This window comes from Eptesicus fuscus, chromosome 13, assembly GCF_027574615.1.
Source record: "Eptesicus fuscus isolate TK198812 chromosome 13, DD_ASM_mEF_20220401, whole genome shotgun sequence".
Taxonomy (NCBI): Eukaryota; Metazoa; Chordata; class Mammalia; order Chiroptera; family Vespertilionidae; genus Eptesicus; species Eptesicus fuscus.
This window is the reverse complement of record NC_072485.1, coordinates 56,062,620-56,085,719: the sequence shown is the minus strand read 5'-3', so window position 1 is coordinate 56,085,719 and position 23,100 is coordinate 56,062,620. Positions and strand designations below refer to the sequence as shown.

The 23,100-nt window shown below is 48.4% G+C and overlaps 1 protein-coding gene across 2 annotated transcripts in view; it reads right to left on the bottom strand.

Annotated features, from left to right (window-relative positions):
• Positions 1 to 13,829: 13,829 nt before the first annotated feature.
• NAV2 (neuron navigator 2) overlaps positions 13,830 to 23,100 on the bottom strand; it is a 367,959-nt gene continuing 358,688 nt past the window's right edge. For both annotated transcript variants that reach the window (XM_008148978.3, XM_008148980.2), the window contains 4 exons: positions 22,822 to 23,018; positions 21,560 to 21,678; positions 17,510 to 17,713; positions 13,830 to 14,760 (listed from right to left, as the gene is read on the bottom strand). In XM_008148978.3, coding sequence (XP_008147200.2) covers positions 14,635 to 14,760; positions 17,510 to 17,713; positions 21,560 to 21,678; positions 22,822 to 23,018 — 646 coding nt within the window. In that variant the 3' untranslated portion in view covers positions 13,830 to 14,634. The remainder of the gene's footprint in view (positions 14,761 to 17,509; positions 17,714 to 21,559; positions 21,679 to 22,821; positions 23,019 to 23,100) is intronic.

Genomic DNA, 23,100 nt, shown 5'->3' with positions numbered 1-23,100 from the left:
ACCCGTCTTCCCATGACACTGCCCTGAGAAAACTCAAGAATTTCCAAAAAGAAAGAATACTTACCTGGACCTTCTGGCCTAAGGAATAACATAAATCCCGAGTCTTTTCTGTCGTACTCTATCTAAACACTCTCTGGGCAAAGAATTGAGTTCCCTAAATGGGAGGAAACGTCAGTCTCTATTTCTGTATGTGTGTGTTAAAGCTTTTTTTTTTTTTTTAAAATAATTTCTGCATCCCTAGTATATGCACCAAGCACTCTACCTTATGCCCTTGTATTATTTCTGGGGAGATTTCACTGACCTGCAAAGCTCCTGAGCACTGGGCATGATGAACAGAGAGAGAGAGAGACCCACAAGCCTCTTTGATATTATTTTCTTTACCGAACTTTGCTGTCTTTGCACAGCTTTTATGAACTGTACACTATTTTGTACACACGTATTGTATGGGTATTTTATACCAAGGTTATTGTGAGTGACTCTAAAGGACTGACTAGATTTCCTTCTCTCTCTTTTTTTGCAATGGTTTTTAAACTTTAAAAAGGTAGCTGTTTAATTGCATAACTTATAAAGAAATATTTTGTATTTTTACCATGTACAGATTTTTATATATGTATATATGTATCAAATGAACAAATGCCAAATAAAAAGTAGAATGCATCCAAGGCACAAGTGATATCATTAATTCACAGAGTGTTAGAGCTGAAACGAACAAAGCGTCTAGTCTGAGTGCTGCAGGGATTTACAGAAGGTAGGCTGATATTCAAGAGGGGAAGGCACATGTCTGAAGCCACCCAGCTGCTTAGTGGCCAAGCTGGAACTGGAACCCATCTCAGACTCCCAGGCCAGCGCCTTCTCTGCTTCCCTGTCCCACAAAATAAGCACATTTGCTATGGTTACAAGTAAAGAAGCTCCAGTAGAGTACCAACAAGTCGAGTCTGCAATATTCCTTCTCCTCTTCTCTAAGGACTGAAATGATGGACTAAGAGAAACCAATGAAAGTTTAAGTGGTTTAAGTTTGTAGTGGTTTTCCCTTTTCTCCTTGAAAGCATAGGTCCTAGTCCCCAAAGAAACTCATAGCTGGTCTTGACTTTTGTGCATGAACTGATTTTATTAGGAATGCCACCCATAGGCATGACCTGGGAGTCCAGATCCAGACTCCGGCCCCCTCCAAGTGAAACTGAAGTTCTTTAAGAGAGTAAACAGCCAAGAGAGTTAAGAACATCAGGTTAGAACTCTGGCCGGGGCTTTTGCGTCCTTTGAGAGATTGGTCCCTGTTGCATCAGCCACACAGACCCACTTTCTTTATTATCATAATCCACATCCCAATAGTCAGAACACATGTTAAGCTTAAATTTCAGCAGTCTGTATTACATTTGAAGTGTGACTATATTCTTTTCACAATGAACTCTCTTTCCAAGTAACACAAGGCGCCTCCTCCATGCTGAGGTTCTCATATCCTCCCCTGCTGAGCCTGTTCCTGTTTTCCTTATTATTTATGATCATGGGAATTTGAAAAAGAAAACTTTATTGTCATAATTTTTTAAATTCAAGAAACCTCCCACACTTCTCCTTCCATAGGAAAGTGCTGAGCATGGTGTCCTGCACAGGGTCGGCCTATGCCCTTTCAGACAGGAAACTTTCTGCTCTGAGTCACTCAGGGTATTTCTCCTTCACTCTGCTGTTGCTCTCAGACAACCAGAGATGGGATCCCGGCCAGAAGTGGCCCACGGTCTCTTCCCTGCCAGCTCAAGCCTGCAATTTTAGTTATAGTCGAAACTATCTTCAGGCATGAGCTGGATTAATGTCTGCATCTGGAGGCACACCGAGTTCATTGCAGCATTATCCACAATAACCAAGAGGTACTCACATTCATGTCACTCACTATTTACAATAGCTTCCTCAACCCAGATGTCCATCAAAGGATGAATGGATAAAGAAACTGTGGTATATACACACAATGGAATATTACTCAGCCTTAAAAAAGGAAGGAAATCCTATCACATGTTCAGTATGTGAGAACCTTGAGGACATCATGCTAAGTGAAACAAGCTACTAATAAAAAGACAAATACTATCCAATTCCACGTATATGAGGTATCTAACATAGTCAAACTCATAGAAACAAAAACACAAATGTGGTAGCAATGCAAGGGTGGTGTGAGTGAGAAATAGGGAGTTGTTGTTCAATGGGTACAGAGTTTCAGCTTTACAAGATGAAAAAGGTCTAGAGATGTTACACAACAATGTGAATCTAGTTAGCACTACTGAACTGCAACTTAAAAATGACTAAGATGGTAAATTTCATGTTATGAGTTTTTTAAATCTCTGTTTTAACAAAAAATTAAGTAAAGTGGAAAAATAACTCACATGTTAGAAGAGATAAAATTCAGCAGTGGTCAAAATTATGACATGTAAGTGAAAAAATTTGAGGTAGCAATATTATCGTAAGACAAGGTAGAATTCAAAGCAATAAACATTATACTAGTATAGTGTAAATAAAGCTTTTCCTATAGTAATAAAAGTTAAAACCCAGCAAGGGAAAACAAATACTCTGGAAAATTTAAAACTATATGCTACTCCCTGTGTTCATAAAGCTTTACTTAAGAACCACAAATGCTGAATGTTTGTCTCACTTTAGTGTCTCAGCTGAGCATCACAAGGGTGAGAACCATGTCCATTTTGCATACTGTTTTCCTAGTGTCATGCATTGTCCCTAACACATAGTAGGTGTTTGATATGTGTTGAGTGAATAAATAAATTAAATTAAAAGGAGGGACAGAGACACTCTAGAGTCTAAACCATGGGTCTGGAAGTTATAAATCCTTCAAATGAGTTGAAGGATGACTTAGGCCCATGATAGAAAGAAAGAGAGAAAGAGAAAAAGACACTCAAATACCTCTCTCCTCAGATCCAGACCCATATAGTCAACAGTCTTTGGATATCTTGGGTGTCCCAAGAACTTGTTAAAGTCCACATGCCTAGGACCAAGTGCCATGTCTTCTAGTTGCAACATTCCATTTAAACAAAACAACAAAAATGAAACCTCCACAGAAAACAAAAAACAAACAAACAACCCACTTTTGTCCCTAACTCCATGAATGCCTTCATTTCTCTTGCTTAAAAATTAAGAGACCCAAGTGTCATCCCTGTCTCCTCCCTCTCGTTCCCACTCCATACAAGGAATCAACCACTGAGGCCTGTCCCTGTATGTACATCCTTAGACTTCCTGGTTTTCTTCCCATTCTCATTGGCACTACCTAAAAGAAAAGCTATTCTTCTTTTTCTTTAGAGGAATGTATTATGTGCTGGATCCAATAATTAGCATTTCATATACATTATCTCCTTTCATCCACACTTATGACTATTTTCACTCCCATTTACAGATTCAGAGATCTTCCTGGTTATGTCCTCTCCCCAGCACTAGATCATCTGAGAAGGCCTTGTGGAGACATTTGCTCAAAGCCTTGAAGGATGATGTGATTTTTATGGGGTAAGAAGCAGAAAGCATACACCATATCATTTCAAGGAACATCCAGAAAGAGCAGAGGGAAGAAGGTATCTGGGCCCAGCTGGCGTGGCTCAGTGGTTGAGTGTCAACCTATGAACCAGGAGGTCACGGTTCCGATTCCAGGTCAGGGCACATGCCTGGGTTGTCGGCTCGATCCCCAGTAGGGGGTGTGCAGGAGGCAGCCAATCAATGATTCTCTTTCATCATTGAGGTTTCTATCTCTCTTGCCTTCTCCCTTCCTCTCTGAAATCAATAAAAATATATTAAAAAAAGAAGAATATATCTGGAATGTGGTTGTAGACAGTGATGGTGTAAGAAAATGTTTTTACTTAGAGGCAATGAGTTAAAACAAGCAGCTACTAAGCAAAAACATTTCCAAAATGCTTCTTTTTCCCTTTTTTTTCAAATATAAAAAAAATAACAGAAATGGCTCCAGAGTTCTAGTGTGCTGGGCATAGTGCTGCAGCTTTAATTTGCTCTGCACCTAATTTTCCTGTAACCCTGCATGGAAGGCTCAGTATCGGCCTCTGACACAATGGGAAACTGAGGCTGAGTAACTCTCCCCCAATTTCCAGAAGGCAGAGAGTCTAGCACATTCTCTTCCCACTAAGGGCAGGGGCACCATAGAACCCAAATCTCCATCCCTTCCCACACCCCACTACTAACTTCAGACTCCACAGGGGGTCCTCTTGGTAAATAGTAACTCCTTGTGGTAAAAGGTGTCTTTAGCTGAATTTGGAAAGACAGTATTAATTAACTATAAAAATGGTTGTCCTGGCCAAGACCTACCTAAGTGTAAAACTTTACACTCTCCAAAAAGACAAAATATTTCCTTGATTTTGAGTTGATGGTTTTACTTTAAAACAAGTTAAAAAAGACTTCTTGATGCTGATGCAAAACAAGCCCAATTAAGTGCAACATGGGATTCCAGACAAGATTCTGGAGCAGAAAAAGACCATTAGGTAAAAGCAGTAGCAATCTGAATAAAGTGTTGACTTCAGTTAATAATTACATATTATAATCATGTAATAAGATTGGTTTATTGATTGTGACAAATGTACCATGACGTAAGGTATTAACATTGAAGAAGGTGAGTGATGAGCATATAAGGAACTCCCTGTACTATCTTTGTAGCTTTTCTGTAAATCCAAAATTATCCCAAAATAAAACATTTATTTTTTAAAACCCCAAACATGTTTGTATAGTTAGCTGTATGTGTTTCTATGTGTTACTAGGGAGAAAACACAACCACATTCTTTATAGTTTAAATGACAAAAATACTATAGAGTAAGGTGTTGATTAAAAGGAAAAGGAAAATTTAAATTCATTCTTTGGTAATCCAAAGTAATGAAAATGTGCACGCCACCCCCTGCCCCAGCTCGGTGGGGTTGATGATTCTATTATTTACCCCGCTCATCCCTAACCCCCCACCTCCCACCATCAGGGGTAAAGCCTCCTAGAATTCTTCTTGGCACAAACATCTTGTTTTAGGCCCATGTTTAGACTGGGATTAAAATAGGATTATTTACACCACATAGGCACCCCAATGGGAAAGGACAGGCCACCTCTAAACGATACTAAACTTTTCTGTAAATACCTTTCCCCAGCATTCACAATAAACTAAGCAAAGCAGATCAAGGGGTGAGAGAGCTGTGTTTTGGTTGTTCTTAGCAAAAAGTTTCATGTCAGCAAGCAGCTGCCACTAAACTCCTCATTCTCAAGCCAAAAGGATTGATTTACTGGGACTGATGATGCAAGCAGTGCTAACCTAAGGTTTGTATTCTAAGAAAACTCTCCTTTTAAAGCTGTAGTTATGGGGGAAATAACCAGGACTGAACAGTTACTAGTTATTGACAAGGCCTTGAACAGACTAGTTTACAGAGGCCTAGTTTATGTATACATATTTGAGGAAATAGGTTCTCATACAATGTTCTCACATCAGCTTTCTTTGCCTTATATGCACCCCTATGTTCATGCAGGGTTATTTACAATAGCTAAGATCTGGAAACAGCCCAAGTGCCCATCAGAAGATGAGTGGTTAAAAAAGCTATGGTACATTAACACAATGGAATGCTATGCAGCTATAAAAAGAAGGCTCTCTTCCCCTTTGAGACAGCATCGAGGGACTTGGAGAATATTATGCTAAGTGAAATAAGCCAGTTAGAGAAAGAAATATCACATGATCTCACTTATATGTGGAATCTAATGAACAAAATCAACTGACCAACAAACTAGGTCCAGAGGCATGGATGCATGGAACAGACTGACAGATTTCAGATGGCAAAGGGAGAGAGGATGGGAAGAGATGAACCAAATAACTTGTATACATATATGCAGAGCTCATGGACACAGACAATAGTGTGGTGAAGGCCTGGGGTGGGACAAGGGCTGGGTGTAGAGGGGCAAAGGCGGGGGTGAAAATGGAGGACATCTGTAATACTGTCAACAATAAAATACATATTTATATTTTTTTTAAGAAAAGAAGGAGAAGCAGCTTCCATTGGGTTAGCGCCCCCAGGCCCTGCCCTCAGGTTTACAGCTTTATCTCAGCAGGAGGTTCCTCCCTCAGACAGAATCTGCCTGGTGCTGCTCCCAAAGGCTTGTCACAGCAACCTAGACTTAGGCCAATGCCTTTATTACCTCATTTAACTGCAAGTCCCCAGGGAGGATGGGCTCTCAGAAGGATGAGTCAGTGGCTGGACAACCTCGAGCAAATCTGGTTCTATCTCTGCTCTGCTCCCCTCGGGTTACTTCATCCTAAGGCTGATCTCAAGATGACAGCACCAGGTCCAGGTCACCTCCAGACATGACAATAGTCAGAGGAAGAGGCATCGGATCTGCTCTGAGAATCTCTCTTAAGAGCTAAGAAACTTTCCAGTAAGACCTCCCCTCTGCAAAGGCTCCTGCAAGTAGCATATGTTTAAAGACCTAACACGTAGGAAACAGACTGGGTTTAACTTTAGACCATATACTCCACCCTGGAGTGGGGAGGAGGGGATGGTGTCCGCCTCCTGGAGTCACATCACCCAGTGGGGGAAGGGCAGATACCTGTGCAATATCAGGGTTTGGTTAGGAAGAAGCGGATGATAGATGCTGAGAGGGACAAAGCATTTACTACAGGTGTATATTGGCAAGTTCATTTTATAAATGAGCAAACTGAGGCTCAGGGAATAACTGCCTACCTAGGTGCACGGCTTGCAAATAGTGGAGCTGGGATTTGAGCCCAGTCTGTACAGCTCCAAAGCCTGTGGGCCTCTTTACTTCCGCAGTTACCCAGGAAAGGAAGCCAGGACACCCGGTTCTTGTTCTGGCAGCACCATTAGCTCAGGGTGTGTTCTGGCACCATTTCTCTCCCCTCCCTGAGCCCCACTTCCCTATTCTAAGTGTAATAATGCTCTAAGTGCAGAGCCCAGGTGGACCACCCATGAAATTAAGGATGTGAGCACCTGGGCAGCTGCAGGTCCAGGATGGGGTGCAGTAAATTGGGCAGGCCCTGGGTTCAAGCCCTCAGTCTGTCCCTGATTAGTGAGACCGACAAGTCCCTTAACTAGTCATTCTGTAGAGAGCGGATGAGGATGCCAATGGCACACGCTTGTTATGTGGATCACAGAAATCCACAGAGGCAAATTACTTGGCTTAGGAAGATGCCTGGAACACATCGATTCCTTTTCCTGTTTCTTTATAGGGAATTCAGTTTCATCCTCCAAGCATGGAGCAGAGGGGAAAATACCACACTCAATTTTAAAAAAATATTTTACCTAAATTAGGGGGGGAAGGAGAGAGAGAGAGAGAGAGAGAGAGAGAGAGAGAGAGAGAGAGAGAGAGAGAGAGAGAGAGAGAGAGAGAGAATTTTGAAAGGCAAAGCCCATGGATTGGCATTGAATGGCATTGCTTGGGCTTTGCTACCCCCTCGTGGCCACTCTGAGGTATAATGGGCCTGTAATTGCAGCTTGGATTGCAGGAGCTGGGAGAGGTGCATTCTAGTTCTCCAGGGCTAAGGGGGAGGCTACCGTCTGTGTCCCATGTGCTTCCTGGGCTAGTGGGATAGCTGCATTGAGGAGCCACAAGACCAATGCCTTCAATAGACAGACGGGAAAACTATGGTCCCGAGAGCAGGTGGGACTTCTCTGAGGGAGGTAACCCAGGTCTCCAGACCCCAAGGCCCTGCTTGAAGCAATCCAACTTTGTGAGTGTGAGGGAAGCTCCAGTGACCATCTGGACTCACCTGCCCATCAGGGTGGGCGTCCCTCTGCAGCGCCTGTGTCAGGTGGTCCTCCAGCCTTAGCTTGGGGCCCAGACAACTTTCCTCTGCATCCTCCTCTTTTGGACCCAGTTCCTTCCTCTGAGGGTCCCCAGCCCAGCCTCTGACACTGCAGGGCTACAGGAGTGAGAGCTGGAGGACCAGGAAGATGGAGGAAGTGCTTCATGACGTTGACCTCCTGAGTGCAACACCTCCCTGAATCCTGTAAGACAGATGGGTTAGCTCGCGGTAGCGTGTGCTTTTCAAAAATCCCATTGTGAAGTACAACACTCACAGGTACAAAATTTAAGGCGGACTCACTCTAGGCGGGGAGCCCTAGGTGCCTCATCCTTGTGACAACTCTGAGTGAGGGAGCAAAGTGTGACCCTTAACTGCCACCGTGGGCCCTCGGGGCTCCATCCCATTGGGGAATCTCTAGGAGCCAATAGAACATGCCTCCCACTGGTCCCACAGGAGGCCGGGAAAGCAGGGCACTGTCCCTCACTCCTGTGTCTTATTGGCTGCAGGTTGTCCCTGGGGCACTAACTCCCCTGTGAACGTGGACTGAACAAGCGTCTGTGACACTGGAGGAAGGACTCAGGCAGAGAGAGAGAGAGAGAGAGAGAGAGATGGAGGTTGTCAGCGCCAGCTGTCCACTGCAGGCTCAGGTGAAGTCAGGGCCTGGACTGAGGCATCAGCAGTGTCTGTGGCAGTCCCTGCTTTGCGATGCATTTGGCTCATTGAGCCCTGCCTGTTATCGATGCTCCAAGGTGGTGGTGGCTGGTCACAATCTCAAAAAAAAGAAAAGAAAAAGACTTAGAATGGGAGGGTTAGTGTCCAATGCTACAGCTGGTCCTGGGGCTATGATCACTCTTCAGCACCTCCTTTCTCAGTCCCCATTCTGGGTTGCCCTCCCCCTCAGTTGGCACTTCATAGGCCTGGATGACCCAGACCTTCACTTCTGAGGGGTCTCAGCAACTGTTTCCCTGGGCCTTGTGGGGCTGTGGTGGCTGCAGATACTCATTCAGTCGTTGCCAGGCATGGAAACGGCAAGAGGTATCCCTGAGAGCTCTCCGAGCTCCAGGCATGCTCCTTTCTGCTCACAAGCTGCAGCCCTCACTCCTCAGCATAATCAGGGTCAGTTACCTGTCACTCTGAGTGTAACAGTCCCAGGTGATCAGGGAGCAGGGGTAGTTTTAAACTCAGTGGCAGACGAGTAGAAGGGATCCTCTTCCCATCTCCACCCATCTGCCCCACACACATCAGGGACAAGCACCTCTAATTTTAGAGCATGAAGTTGTAGGGATGGGAAACAAGAAATCCCCCAGGTGGGTTGCTGGAGGGGACCACTCCTCCTTCCACTTCCCAAACGCATGTACCCTAGCTACCCAAGCTGGTGCCCTAACCAAGCCTTTAAGAGGGCAGTTCAACCTCCAGCTTTATAGCAGGAACCACTAGTGGGATTCCACTGCCATGTGTCCTGTGTCAAGTTCCCTTTTCCATGAAGTAGGGTATTTGCTCAGAGATGTTATTCATAATTCCATGTAGGAGAACAAACTTGCCCAAAAACTTTCCTCTTGCAGTCTATGAAAATTCATGCACTGGAGCGGGGGGTCCCTCAGCCCGGCCTGCCCCCTCTCACAGTCCGGGAGCCCTGAGGGGTGGGAGGCGACCCGGCGATCAGGGGAAGGCAACACCCCATCACACTTCTGCTGCTGACACTGCCGGCAGCACAAGCCTCGGCCGGCCCTGGTTACCTGAGCCTTGGGTGGCCCTGGGCAGCTGGGCAGCCGCTGTCTGAGACTTGCCTGCACCTCGGGCCAGCCCTGGGCAGCTGGGGGGCTGAGGGGACTGGGGGACTCCAGAGGCAGGCACGCAGAGTGGCCGGGCCCACCTGGGGGCGGGCCCGGCCTTGCCATGTGCCTGCTGCCCCAGCGAGGCTGAGGGGACTGGGCACCGCCATCTTTTGGCTGTGGGCACTGCCATCTTTGAGGGTGGGACAGTCAATTAGCATATTACCTCCTTATTGGCTGTGGGCGCCGCCATCTTTGCGATGGCATGAAGGTCAATTAGCATATTTCCTCTTAGATAGTTCTTGCTTTTAAATGTTTCTTGCAAATATTTAAGACATGTTGATTGCAGCCTGTGAGACCCAGCTAGGCCACGCTGGACTCCCAATCCACAGAGATTGAGAAAATGTTTGTTGCTTTAGGCTGCTAAGTTTCTGGGGGAACTAGTTACTAGTACACAACAAATGCAAGAAGGGATGTGTAATACTCCCCTCAACTTCCCACCTATAGTGATGTTAGGAGCACCGTGTGGCAGAAAAAGCATGGGTTTCAGAATCAGGTAGACTGAGAAGTCCACTCCTACCATATGAGCTATTTAATATTAATCGTCTCAGTTTTCTACTGGAAAATGGAGATAATATCCCCTCCTAGAGGTGCTGTGATTCCGTGTGATAGGGTGAAATTCTCAGTACAGTGTCTGGCACACAATAGGTCTCTAATATGCACAGTTCCCTTCTTTTACAGAAGTCCTATCATGCCCTTTACATACAGTGATCATATTTCATAGATGCCATCAGAATATACTGTGTAGCAATGGTGTAGAACCTGCTATGGAAAAATCTTAGAAATTCAGGACATCTTGTTGCCGAAACATTGCACAAGCTCCCCTTCATTTTTCTGACAGGCATTAAAACTGCCTGTGCTGACCATCTGGATTCTTTCTCTCCCCCTGGTTGGGCCACTGCTGTGCATTACGATGAGTTAGATATCACATGTCATTAGCAGTTGAGCCAGCTGTGTAGGATCCATTTCACTGGGAACCCACAGGCCTCACTTCGAACCAAGCCTTGCCAATTCTTGTTGCTGCTGTTAGAAGTAAATGCTAAGATGTAATCTCCCACTGCCTACACTCTCTCTTCAATGGATGTCAACAGCAACATGGAACCGGGCCCCCAGACTAGAAGCTGCCCTGTGAGGTGGGATTTGGATTGGAACTCCAAACCTCACCTCTTCCCTTATAGAACCCTGGGCAAGTTGTTTTCTCTGAGCCTGTTTTCTTTTCTCCTGTAAAATAGGAGTAAGAATATTTACCTCCTCAGGGTCATTTTACAGATTATATTGGGGGATTTGGGAAGCATTTGGTAATTAGTAGGTACTCAATACATTTTTAAAAAGTCTTTCTTGTGCCAAGGGGTCAAAGAGTGGGCTAATGGGATACTGACACTGCTTGCTAGTGTGGTCTAGGGCTCAGAGCACGGACATCGCCTGGGAGCTTGAGTCTCGGGCCCACCCTGGACATGCTCACTCAGGATCCGCATTTCTACAAGATCCCCATGAGTAGCAGTAACTCAGATGAGAAACTGAGAGGATGTAGGATGTTGATGACATCGTGGCAAAGGTGGGTCTGCAAATGTTGTGGGCTCTCCCTGTGTTTGCTGCATCTGAATAAGAATGACTTCCTCGTGGCATGAAACTGAACTCCCAGGAGGACTTGCTCCAGCACAGAAAAGCCAAACCACTAATCTGAATAAATAAGCATCAATTTTATTGAATCATGAATAATTTAAGACTGGTACAATCATCAGCTTTATTCTCCATGACGTGGGGCATGATCTCCAGCAGATCACTGGAAAATCCAAAAACCTCATGACAAATGAAAATTAAATAGGGAGAGAGGGAGGGGAGGAGGAAGGGAGGGAGGGTGGAAACATACCGTACACAAAATACTCAATTCCTAGTTTTCTCTTTAAAAATGGCTAGAAAAAATTCATCAAAATGCAGCACTTTAATCGATTATTTACAATTTCTATGTTACAATGAAAAAATGTACATCTTATAGAACATATTTCATAAACTGCTCCACTGGAAAACAACTAGATCAATACAGCAAACCTCCCGTTGAATACCCACAACGTTGGATTACTTTTCTTCCTTTTGAAGTAGATTCGCCCCAATCTAATTTGAATACACAGAATTCTGAAGTTTAGAGCATCAACAATTAAATAAAAAAATGTTCCCAAGATACAAGGAAGGTGTAGGCAAATCCCGTTCCTGGTCCCACCCCTACCCCACCCCCAACCTTAAAGGAAAAGGCATTCCCATCTCATTTATGGCCTGTACAGTAAGTCTTGGCAGTTTGGGAAGAAACTTTTGGCTTCCATTGGTAACTCAACATAAATGTTGCATAGAATTTCATACATTTCAAAATTAGCCTAACTGTAGAAAAAGGCAAAATGGAAGCATTTTGGACAGAGCCCTAAATGAGCACAAAGTCACTTTGTCAAAGGTGAGTGACACGAATAAAGTAAAATATGACCAAGAGGAGAAATGTGCATATCAGACAACCCTGCTTCCCGAAGCTCTAGGAAGGTCACTGAGTTGTGAATCACACAAGGGCTACACTACTTGGAATCACTTTCACTTGTCAGGCAGAACCAGGGACAGAGGTCTTGGTTCTGAGCCTGGACCCAGTGGGAGGGAAGTCTGTGGGAGAGGGGAGAAGAAAAGAGGTGTCCTTGAGAGAGAGAGAGAGAAAGGGAGAGGGAGAGGAAGGGAGAGGGGGAGGGAGAGGGAGAGCGAGAGGGAGAGAGAGGGAGAGAGAGAGAGAAGAGAGAGCGAGAGAGCGAGAGAGAGCGCTTCAAACAATATTGGTAGGTGTCTACTCACAAGGTGACTGGGAAAACTGTCCATGAGGAACAGTCAATTTTACCTCCTCCCAAATTCACAGTATGAGCGTAAGGTCATCACTGGGAGATACATTGAGAAGGACCACTCTTCAGGTTGACCAGAAGGCTCAGGGTTTGGCCTGTGGTCACAGGCTAACTTTATGGTTTAAGGGTTTTATGAAAAACAGAACAGAACAAGACACACTCACACACCCAGATGACTGATGAAGGCTTAGCAGATGAGAGTCCGAGTTTGCTGAGATTAAAACTGGGACAGTGTTGAGAGGTTTTTCCATGCACCAGTCAGTGGGAAAAATTCCCCTTTTCCTTTCGAGGAGGGAGAAAATGGTTATCCAATGCAGTGTGAGCAGTGTCAGGTCAAGCTCTTGTGGTAAAATGAAAACACATAGAGATGGACCTTCAGAAATAGAAATCTAAAGATGGAATAAAAACCCTGATCATTAACAGAGATGCCCCCACTGGGGTGGAATATTGATTCTCCTTATAAAACAGAAACAAACAACTGAAAGGTTTACCACACTCTGTAAGGAAGATACCAGTATGTCGAAGACATGTAGTAGCACGGCATGTAACCAGCAACATCACATAGACCTGGAGGAACTTCTGCCTATGTGTTAGCTGGAGACTGTTAAGAACCTAAAAAATGGATCTTTTTTTTTTTTTTCTTTTCTTTTTCCCATAGTCACACACCCATACAAACGGAGTCTTTTGGATGAGATAAAAGTCACAGCAACGTGAGTTCTCCTACTTAGTGGATGACTTTTTAGCCCTGTTTGCTCTGATGGGGAAAATAAAAAAACGGACCCCAGGCAGGCACGACACTCATCCATGAACACGGTTAGTACAAAACCAGTAAGGCATCGCTTTGGGAAGGTCAGCACCGAAGAGGTCAGGCAAGGCTTGTCCAACGGAGGCTGGGGCTGGGGCTTTCAGGAGGGAGTGGCCGCCGCCCCCCTAGTTGAGTTGCATCACGTTGGTTCTGAGAAAAGTGCAAGTCTTTCGAGAGGTGACCTCACCACCCACCTGAGGTTGGGGCTGGCACGCTGGAGGTGTCGACGTGCGTTTCGAAGCCTCGAGGATGAGAAGGAAAGGCAAGGGAGGTCCCGGCTCCCCCACGTGCTGAGGATCGGGTCCCGGTCCACTCCACAGGACGTGGTGACCCAGGCCCCAGCGGGAGGTGAGTGTGTGGAATTGTGAGGATGGACAACTGAAAACCAAGACTCAACTCCTGCGGTTCTCACTTTCACCAAAGGATTGATTCTGACCATGAGTGGGAAGTGGAGGGTGAGAGGTGGGGCGGGAGGGAGGGGGAAGGAGACAAATCTTCAAAATCAAAGAGTCAGAAAGGGAGAAACTCAACCTCATTCTCAAAGGGGACATCAGTTCTCCAAAGGAGACCAATTCTCACTGGACACAGTGTTTGCAGAAAAGAAACCTGATTCATTTCTAAGGTGACAGACGCATGCTGTCTGCCCTGGCAGGTCCGCTCGGGCACATTCTCACTCCTGCACGCACACTCGTGGGCTCACCGGAGGTGATGGGGGAAGGTGTGGCTGGACTGGAACAGGCCAAATACCTCTCGGGGAAGGAGAGCACCATTTAGAAAACAGAACAGAGAGCACGAGGTGTTTTCTCCTAAGGTTTCCCTGTGCATGGCTCTGACGTTTGTTGTGTGACCAAAGCAAGTGCCTAGTTAGCACCAGTTCTCTGTGGCCGGTTGGGTGAGTTGGCATGGACATGAGGGTGCTGGCGGCCAGACCCACTTGGCAGGGTCTGAGTGAGGGGAAGCCGTGCTGTCTTGAGTTTCAAGATTTGCTCCAGTCTCTCTGTCTCTGGGCAGCTCGTGGCAGGATGCTGTTTGGTTTCAGAGCTTCAAGTGGGGTTTCCATGTTTAACCCTTTTTGTTTCAACGGTGATGATCCTTTCCCGAGAAGTATCTTCATTGACTTGGGGAGGTCACAGCAACAAGGCAAGAACAATGATTTAAATGAAACCGAAGATAGTGCAGTTCTCACTGTGGAAGGACGGAGTCCCAGGGCGCTGGCCCGGGAGGACCGGGGGCTTGGTGTCCCTGCAGCGCTCATGCTGCGGCCGGGCTGGCTCAGGAGGGCATCTTCAGGATGGTGCAGAGGAAGGAGGCGCCGTGGGGCGAGGCGAGGAGGCGGTGGGCAGGCTCCATGGCCGGGCCCTGTCACAGAGTCGACTCCAGGGACGAGTCCAGGATGTCGTCGTGATGGCTGTTGCTGTTGGAGTCGCTGTCGTAGCTCTGGGGGCTGGAGTAGTTGGCTGCCTCCTGCAGCCTCATCAGCATGTTCATCTGAAAAAGGCAGAGAGCATGAGTGGCTTTCTGGCCAGTCCGCAGCCCGCCCGCCCGCCCTGGCCTCCCGCAAGCTCACGCCTGCTCCGCCAGACTCACCTGGGGACTGCAGCCCACACGGGCTCTGGGCCAGGCTTCCAGGGTTCAAATCCCGGCTGCACCACTTACTAGCTGCGTGACCATGGACAAGTACCTTAACCTCGTTGTGTCTCGGTTTCTTTATTGGTCAAATGTGAGTAATAATCATACCTGCCCTATAACGTTATGGTGTGGGTTGAGTTAACATATGTAGAGCGCTGAGAACAAAGTGGAAAGTCCCCCATAAATCTGATACTTATCTTTATTTGGGAGGGGCACACCTTACTCAAGCCTGGGTAAAAGTGCCAGTCAAGCATCCCTGCTTCTGGAACGCGCTCATCAGCGCCGCGGACTTCCAAAGCACGGGATGCCCCCTTCAATGAGCCTCAAGCCCATCTGTACCCCAGCGGCTGTCACGGCCTTCACGGGGAGGTGAAGGGCAGCGCCAGGAACAAGCAGAGCCACGGAAAACAGAGAGGCCTGGGGTTCCAATTCCGGAATCTTTGGACAAATTACCTCATGCATCTGAGGCATCAGTCCCTTGTCTATAGATTGGAGAGAACAGCAGCTCCTATCCCCTAGGACTCAAGTAGGGAACAAAATGCCATGATGTGTATAGGGCCCTGAGGCTAGGGCCTCGCACATAAAGTGCTCAATAAATGTGATGTGCCATCACCACCACCACCATCATCGTCTTAAAGAGAACAGTTTCAAGATAGTGTTCTTAAATCTTCCCTGACAGATCGACTTTATTGTTTTTTGTTTGGGAGTGGAGGTGGGGAACAAAAAGCTACTTTTATGTTCCTTATAACTATACATTGTGTGTGTATGCATTTTATATTTTACTTAGAAAGTCAGGTAGGAAGGCAGGGTTTCTCTGAGCTGAGGCCAAGACTTGGTGCTGCTGGGCATGACACCCAGCTGCCTCCAGCCAGCGGCCCCAGGATGCCTAGCAGTTTCCCTGGGTGAGTCTGGCCACAGACAAACCATGGGCTGGTGTCCACAGTCATGCCTGGGGGTGTGGGGGGGTGGAGCTCAAATGCAGTCAACGACCCTTTGCAGCTGAGATTACTTATTCGCTCATCACGTCTAACCACAGCATGTGGTCCGGCATACACACAGGTGCGGCCTGTTCTCTTGGAGGTCCCAGTCCCCTGAGAAGAGGGACTAGTAAATGAGACGGATGGCCCGGGCAGAGGGCATGGGCTTGGGAGGAACACCCATATCTAACTTGTCAGCAAGGGTGGCTCACTCTGGGGGCCTGGGGTTGGAGGGAGCCCTCAGGTCTCACCTAAACACCCTCTGTGTTCAAGAGTCCTGGTTGAGCAAAGGATGTCTGGGAACGAGCCGCCATTCTTCCCTCCAGCCACCCCACATTCTATTTTTACGTAAGACCTCATGAGCTCGCACCCACAAAAATGTCCCCATGACTCTGGATTTGAGCAACGGTTAACGTCAGAAATGGCTTCTTAAAGCCTGATCCTTTTCTCTGTAAAACAGTAATTATAAACACTGCAAACTAGGTTGTGCTTAGTAACACAAATAACACATCCACTTAAAGTATAGTTCCTGTTAAAAAAAGTCTCAGCAGAGCTCCACCCCTCCAATCCGGAGGACGGCAGTCAACCCAAAGCACTGTTCTTTTGTTCTTTTTTAAATCCAGCAAATCAATGAGTCAGCAAACTGGCTGTCTTTCCATCCTGCCGCATCACTTCTGAACATCCCTTTCACTAGGTAATGGAGCGGTTTCTCTGAGGTGCTTTTCCCTTTGCCTCGGCTGCCACGGGTGCGCATGGCTCCCGGCAGGCACGAGGACAGTATGTCACCATGGCAGGCTCTGGCGCGTTAGCTTTCACCGCATTTCATGTGGCATTTGCTTCTTTAAGTCTCGTTCTACAGGATGACTATGCATGCGTCTCATAGTGGCAGAGCGAGTACAGCAAGTCCTGAGTAACATCCTTTCCTTATACTATTGGTGAGCGGCCACAGGGCCTTGATTCTTAACGTATATCAATTAGCCTATGGTAACTGATATACGTGGTTCTATTACATGTGATTTCACTTAAAGTCACAGAACCTACTGAGGATGTTAAGTGAGGACTTGCTTTAACTGCAGCATTACCACCACGGGCCCAGGTTCTGCTTAAAGGATCTTTGTCGCTTCAGCAACGGCAGCGTCAATAAGCAGCTCAGACAGGTGTTAAGACTTAACTCACCTCGCTGGCCACGGGGCCCGTGGTCAGGCCTCCTGCCTGCAAGCCCCTCCCTGACTGCGCGATTGCTGGCCTGGGCTCCTGCTCCTTACCCAGCTCTGCCCCTGCTGTGAGTGGGGGAGAGGTCACTGGAGCAGGACAGCACATGATAAAGGTGGCACTGAACCCAGAGGGCAGAGTGGCGCAGGGACAACAGGTATGGCGACATTTAGAGAGAAGAATCAAATTCTCACTTTTGACCTTCTGCCACAGACCGTTTCAGAGGGGTTCAAGACATTAGTAAAAAACTAAAACCATAGAAGGAAATCCTGGCAAACGTGTCCCTAATCTTGGGATGGATGCAGTCTCCCAAAGCCGGGCTGGGGCTCAGTCGCCTCTGTTTCCAGCAACATGCTTCCTGCCCAGTATACAGTAAGTGCTCAGTGATGGCTGAGCTGCTCCGGGAGCTGAGAACTCACCAGCGGGTCTCCTTCAGCATCGCTGGGGGGCATCTGCTTGCTGGCCGAGCCCTCCCGAGGCATGGAGTAGCCGTCGAAGCCGACATCCTCGGGCCGGAGCTGCAGCAGGGGAGGCCACTCGTGCTGCTGCGGGCTGGCCGCCCAGGGGTAGGTGTCCATCACCCACTTGGCAGGGTCCTCCCAGGGGGCCCGCCTTCCGTAGAGCTAAGGGGAGGCCAGGAAGGAATAGTTAGGAGGGGGCTCAGACCTCCTCTGTAGCCCTGATTTTGCAGCTTTCCGAAAAGTTCCCCGAACGCAGCGTCATGCCCCCGCTGATGGGGTAATTCCACTTCCCAGAATGCTACTGTAAGGGAGTCACCCAAGGTGCACAGAGTGGATGTGCTAAGACGGAAGGCAGCATGACTCAGGCGTCAGGAACACCGGCTCTGGAGTCGGGCTGACGGGCTCACGCCTCAGCTCTGCCACTGACTCACTGTTACCCTAACTCTGAGCCTGGCTGATGCACCTGAATGGTGGCCAGCTTCTGTGGTAGAAACAGTCCCAGCACAGCCAATGCCAGACTACCAACACGACCTCACTGAATGCGGAGCTGGAAAGAGGGGCCGGCTATCAGCTCCAGCACCCTCCTGCGTCACCGCCAGCTCCAGCACCCTCCTGCATGCAACCACCTGGGGAATTCCTTCCCTGGCCACCAACACCACAGGCAGGGGTCACAAATGACCCTGTTCTGATAAAACCTCATTTCTTGAGGAGGGTCTGACTCTCGTAGTCCCTCTGTAAACTTTCAAAACAGCAGACGGTTAACAGAGGTTACGTGTGGGTGGTGCTTCTCCCGCCCATATATTTCTCAAATTTGTCCATATTAACTAATTTGCTCTTAAGAGAGAAAACGATATTATCACTTAATTTTGTAAGACCACCAGCATGCCTCCACACTCCTTTCTGTAAGCTTTAATGATAAAACGATTTTAGTGGTGAGTCTCAGACAGGATTCTGTGAAGGAGGCCTGTGTGTGCACGTACGCATCCGTGTTAAGAGAGAAAGGGAACACAAGCATTTGGGGTTATTTGGAATCGAGGAAGGCTGTTCCCGATTAGGAACATTCCTGCAATTTTTAGAAACTTCTCCCTCCAAGGGCCTTCCCCGTGGAACTGGCCTGCTCTTCCTGGGCCAGACTTCACGTGGGTGAGACTGCGCTCAGGGATGCAGGACCACAGAGGCCAGAAGGGGGAGGTCAGCCAGTCCTCAGAGGGAGTCTGCCCTGGTGGTTTTCAAATATGTGCCCTTTTCCCCTGACCCCATCACTGAAGAAACTGAGAAACTTTTGGGCTCCACAGAAGACAGCCTGAAAAACACGCTTTGGGTCCAAACCTTTTAGAGCACAGATGGGTACCCTAGAGAAGGGAGACTTGCCCCGGGTCTCAGAGCAACCGGGGTAATGTGATAAAGCGCCCGCGCCTCCCTCCTTGGGGGTTAGGGGGAGACGACACACAGACCTTTCGAGTTACTCTGTAGACTAGACACTTTGGCAAGTGTTCACAGTGACAACTCCAGAGGGGAACAGGGCTGGGGACTGACTCATCAGACAAATGTGCAGCTGGCAAATGCAAGCAGCATCGGCAAGAACAGGAAGTATTTTACAAGCCTCCCCACTTGCCGCTGGACATGTTCCAGTCCAGGAGGTGAATGGCTGGGCAAGGACTGTGGCAAGTACAGGAAACACGGTGAAGCGCCTTGGCCCCAGTGCAGAGCCTGTGGCAGCGCCAAGCAGCAGCAGAGACAGTGGATAGACAGATAGACAGACAAATAGGACATTTGCTTTTACCAGGCAGGGAGGAGCCTGGCAGCCCCACTGTGTCAGGAACACGGAGCCAACTTAGAAACTAATGCCTGGCCACTGGCAGCTTCGGACTCTGCAGGATGCACGCGTGCACCACACCCGGAGGAATCAAGGCACACATTCAGGAAGAGCCTCCAGGGTTACACAGCCACACCCCACACGGATGCTACTGGGAAAAGACTCCGGAGTCAAAACTTGCAAAGGTGTCTGGTAGCCACTAGGGGGCGATGCCACAATTCCTCTGGGAGAGGATGTGTCTGGTGGAGGGACAGTCTGGCAGTCAGTCTGGGCCTGACAGTCTGGGCCTCATCTCAGCAGGAGCTCTGGCCCCTCCCCCCACTACAGGCAGCCCTGCCAGAGTCCGCCCTGGGGCCTCTACCTCTTCTTAACTCATAACTTCGGCCAAGGGCTCACCTTCTCGGAACTAATGTGCTGCCTTCATGGCCTCTCTACTCACCTAGCAGGGCCAGGTGAGGACTAAGTGGCCCCGCCCAGTGCTCAGCGCATAGTGAGCATGGAATCAAGGTGACACAGAGGTCAGCTCCAGTAAGGAATTTAAAACTTTTTAAAATAGAGGAATCCTTTTGTCAAGTGAAACCTGACGTAGAACCCTACTACCTGAACCACAGTACTCGGCTCCCGGAACCACCTGAGGCTTCTGGGGAAGTTTGGACAGTGTGAAAGTCAGGGAAATAACCGAGGAGTCAGCTAGACTGGGCTCCAACGCTGGCTCATCACACCCCTGAGTCAACCTGGGGTAAAGCTCCCGGGGCCATGGTCTCCTCATCTGTCAGGTGCTCTAAGCTCTTAAAGCTACATGAGAGGCATGTCAGGTCCCCAGCACCGTGCCTGGCAAGTAGCAAGCTCTCAAAAAATGGTCAGCAAACTTTCCTTCCAAACTAGAGGCATAAGAACACGCCAGGTTTCCCGTGAATCAGCAGGTTCCCTGGGTCCCACAGGGCTCAGCAGGGCGATGAGGTCAGAGGTCTGAGGCCAGTGGCTCATTTCTGAGCAGACTGGTAAAATGCCAACTCCAGCCGCCTCCCCTGGTTGCTCCCAGGCTCTTGAAAGATTGTTCTTCCAATGACCTCCCAGCACCAGGAAGGGATGCCTTTTCCTGCCCGTCTTATGAGATGGTGGCATGGCTCTGGTTTTGTGTCCTTTTCAAGTTCTTGTCTGAGTGCCTCTGAAAACCCTCAGTGCAGCTGCATGTTACTAACAAGCAGTCAGACACTCGCTAGGCTCAGCCAAATGCACAGAAATGACACACAGCCATTGTACTGTCACATGCACGTGTGGGGCACACACCCTCCGTGACCTCCACAGGCCTATGGCAGTGTCTGGTGTCTCCCGATGCCCAGGACCGAGGGACAGAGAAGCCCTGGGAACCGGCTGCTAAACTGGTTGCTGACTGTTCAGCCGTGCATGACACCTGCTCATCACGCAGCGCGGGGCCGAGCCCTGAGCTTCTCAGGCTGCCTCCAGGCTCCACAATAAAACTTCCAACTACGGCTGAGCTCCTGGAGCTGACCCTGGGCTGAGTGAGAAGGGATGTGCTGCCTCCTGAGCCCAGGGTCACTTGGGAGGGGTCCCGAGGCAGGTAGGGAGTGCCACGGCCGCCCGAGGGCAGAGAACCTGGGATTCCAGCCAGAGGCGTGGACTCAAATCCCAGATTTTTCAAGGTTGACTCTTATGACCCTCGGCAAATCACTTATTCTCCTTTGAGACTCAACTCTTCTCCTTTGAAAAATGGAGACAAAAAAATCTCTATATTCCAGGACAAATGCAGGGCTTGAACCAAAGAGCAGGTGTGAGAGTACTTTGTTAACTGTGAAGTGCTACACACGCTTGCTTCTGTTTCTTTTTTGCACTCACTATGCTGAGCGCATCACAGCCAGGATTTCATTTACCCTTTGCAGCAAGTCTTTGTGGCACAGGACTATTCTTCCCCTTTTCTATCCACGAGGGCACTATGGCACAGACAGGCTAAACGACTTGCCTGGGGTCACACAGCTAACAGGTGGCAGAGCCAGGACTTACAGCCAAGTGTGTCCCTACACTGTGCCAGACTGCTGGCCTCACAGGTGAGGGGCTGTCACCTCATGTCAGTCAGAATCCTGAAGGAGGAGATAAAGCCCACTCATCTGGTCACTAGAACAGCGCCGCCCCCCCGCCCCTCGTTTTGAGGAGGCCAGCGGGCCATGTCTCACCTGGAGTCCTTCCCTGACGGCTTCCAGGAGATAGGGGATAATTGAGTAGTTCCACAAGTCGGTGAACCACACCCTGGAGCCATCCACGTCGATGGGGCATGACAGGAAGAGCCGGGGGCCTGGGGACCAAACGAAAATCCGTCAGAGCTGAATTGGGGAGAAGCCAGGAGAAGCCTCGATCCAAGCATCCCTCCCAATTTCTGAGTGACAGCAGAAATGCCACCTGCTGGGTGGCGGGCACAGAGCAGGACACGTGGGCTCTACGACACCCCTCCTCCCCACCCCCAGGATCTCTCTGCCCCAGGAAATCACCCAAAAGGGAGGAAAGGCTTTATGGAGAAAGATGTTCCTTGTGGTATTATTAGTCCTGACCTTTGAAAATGCAAACACACTAAATGTCCAAGAGAACAGAAATGGTGCCGTGAATGATGGCGTACCCACATGTGAGTCTTTGCCAGCCTTTAAAAATAATTATAAAACTGGAGCAGCAACTCAGGATGCTTACGAGACAATGTGAGGTGAAAAAGAAATGAACGTGCTGTAGGTATACTCTGATGGCAACTATGCAAAATATCTATGTGTGGACAATGGCAAAAAATCAGTTCAAATTAAAATAATCATGTCAGGAGGGTGGGATGATCAATGACCTTTTTTCCTCTGTTCTAAATCCTTAAGCTCCAGGAATGTTGGTAACGTTTTACTTTATTTTTATTTTTTTATTTTATTTTTTTAAAAATATATTTTATTGATTTTTCACAGAGAGAAAGAGAGAGGGATAGAGAGTTAGAAACATCGATGATAGAGAAACATCGATCAGCTGCCTCTTGCACAACCCCTACCGGGGATGTGCCCGCAACCAAGGTACATGCCCTTGACCGGAATCGAACCTGGGACCCTTCAGGCCGCAGGCCGATTCTCTATCCACTGAGCCAAACCGGTTTGGGCTTTACTTTATTTTTAAAGCAGAGCCTTTGGGGTGGGTACTTCACTGAGCTGGCAGTTTCCACATCGGCCCAGGCTGGACCATCTCTTGCTGGTGATCAGCCCCAGGGCCTTGGGCAGGGCAAGAGGGGCAGAGACACAGCAAGGGGCATGGGTGAGGCAGTCGGGGGTCTGCCTTGGGCTGGGACTGTCCCCTCTGCCTCCTTCTCTGTCCACATGAACAGAACAGAGTCCAGCTGACTTGTGCCTGCAGGGTGCTGCCCTGGCCAGGGTCCCCCTGAACCAGCCCACCCACCATTCTCGCCTGGCTGCCCACCTACCTATGGTGACGTCCGAGGAGCTGTGAGCCTCCAGGAAGCGGTTGAGGTGATGCCAGACCTTGGGAATCCAGTCGATGATTTTCACCAGCTCCACATTCCGCACCCGCCCACTGATCTCCGTCTCCATGAGCTTCCGCCTCAGGAACCGGCCAAGGAAACCCTTCACGGGCTCCGTGTGGTTGGCACAAAGCACCCACCTGGGGGACATCAGGTTTTCAATGATTACGACAGTGAAGAAACGAGGGCTAACCTCAAGACTCAACGCACACGAGAACTAGA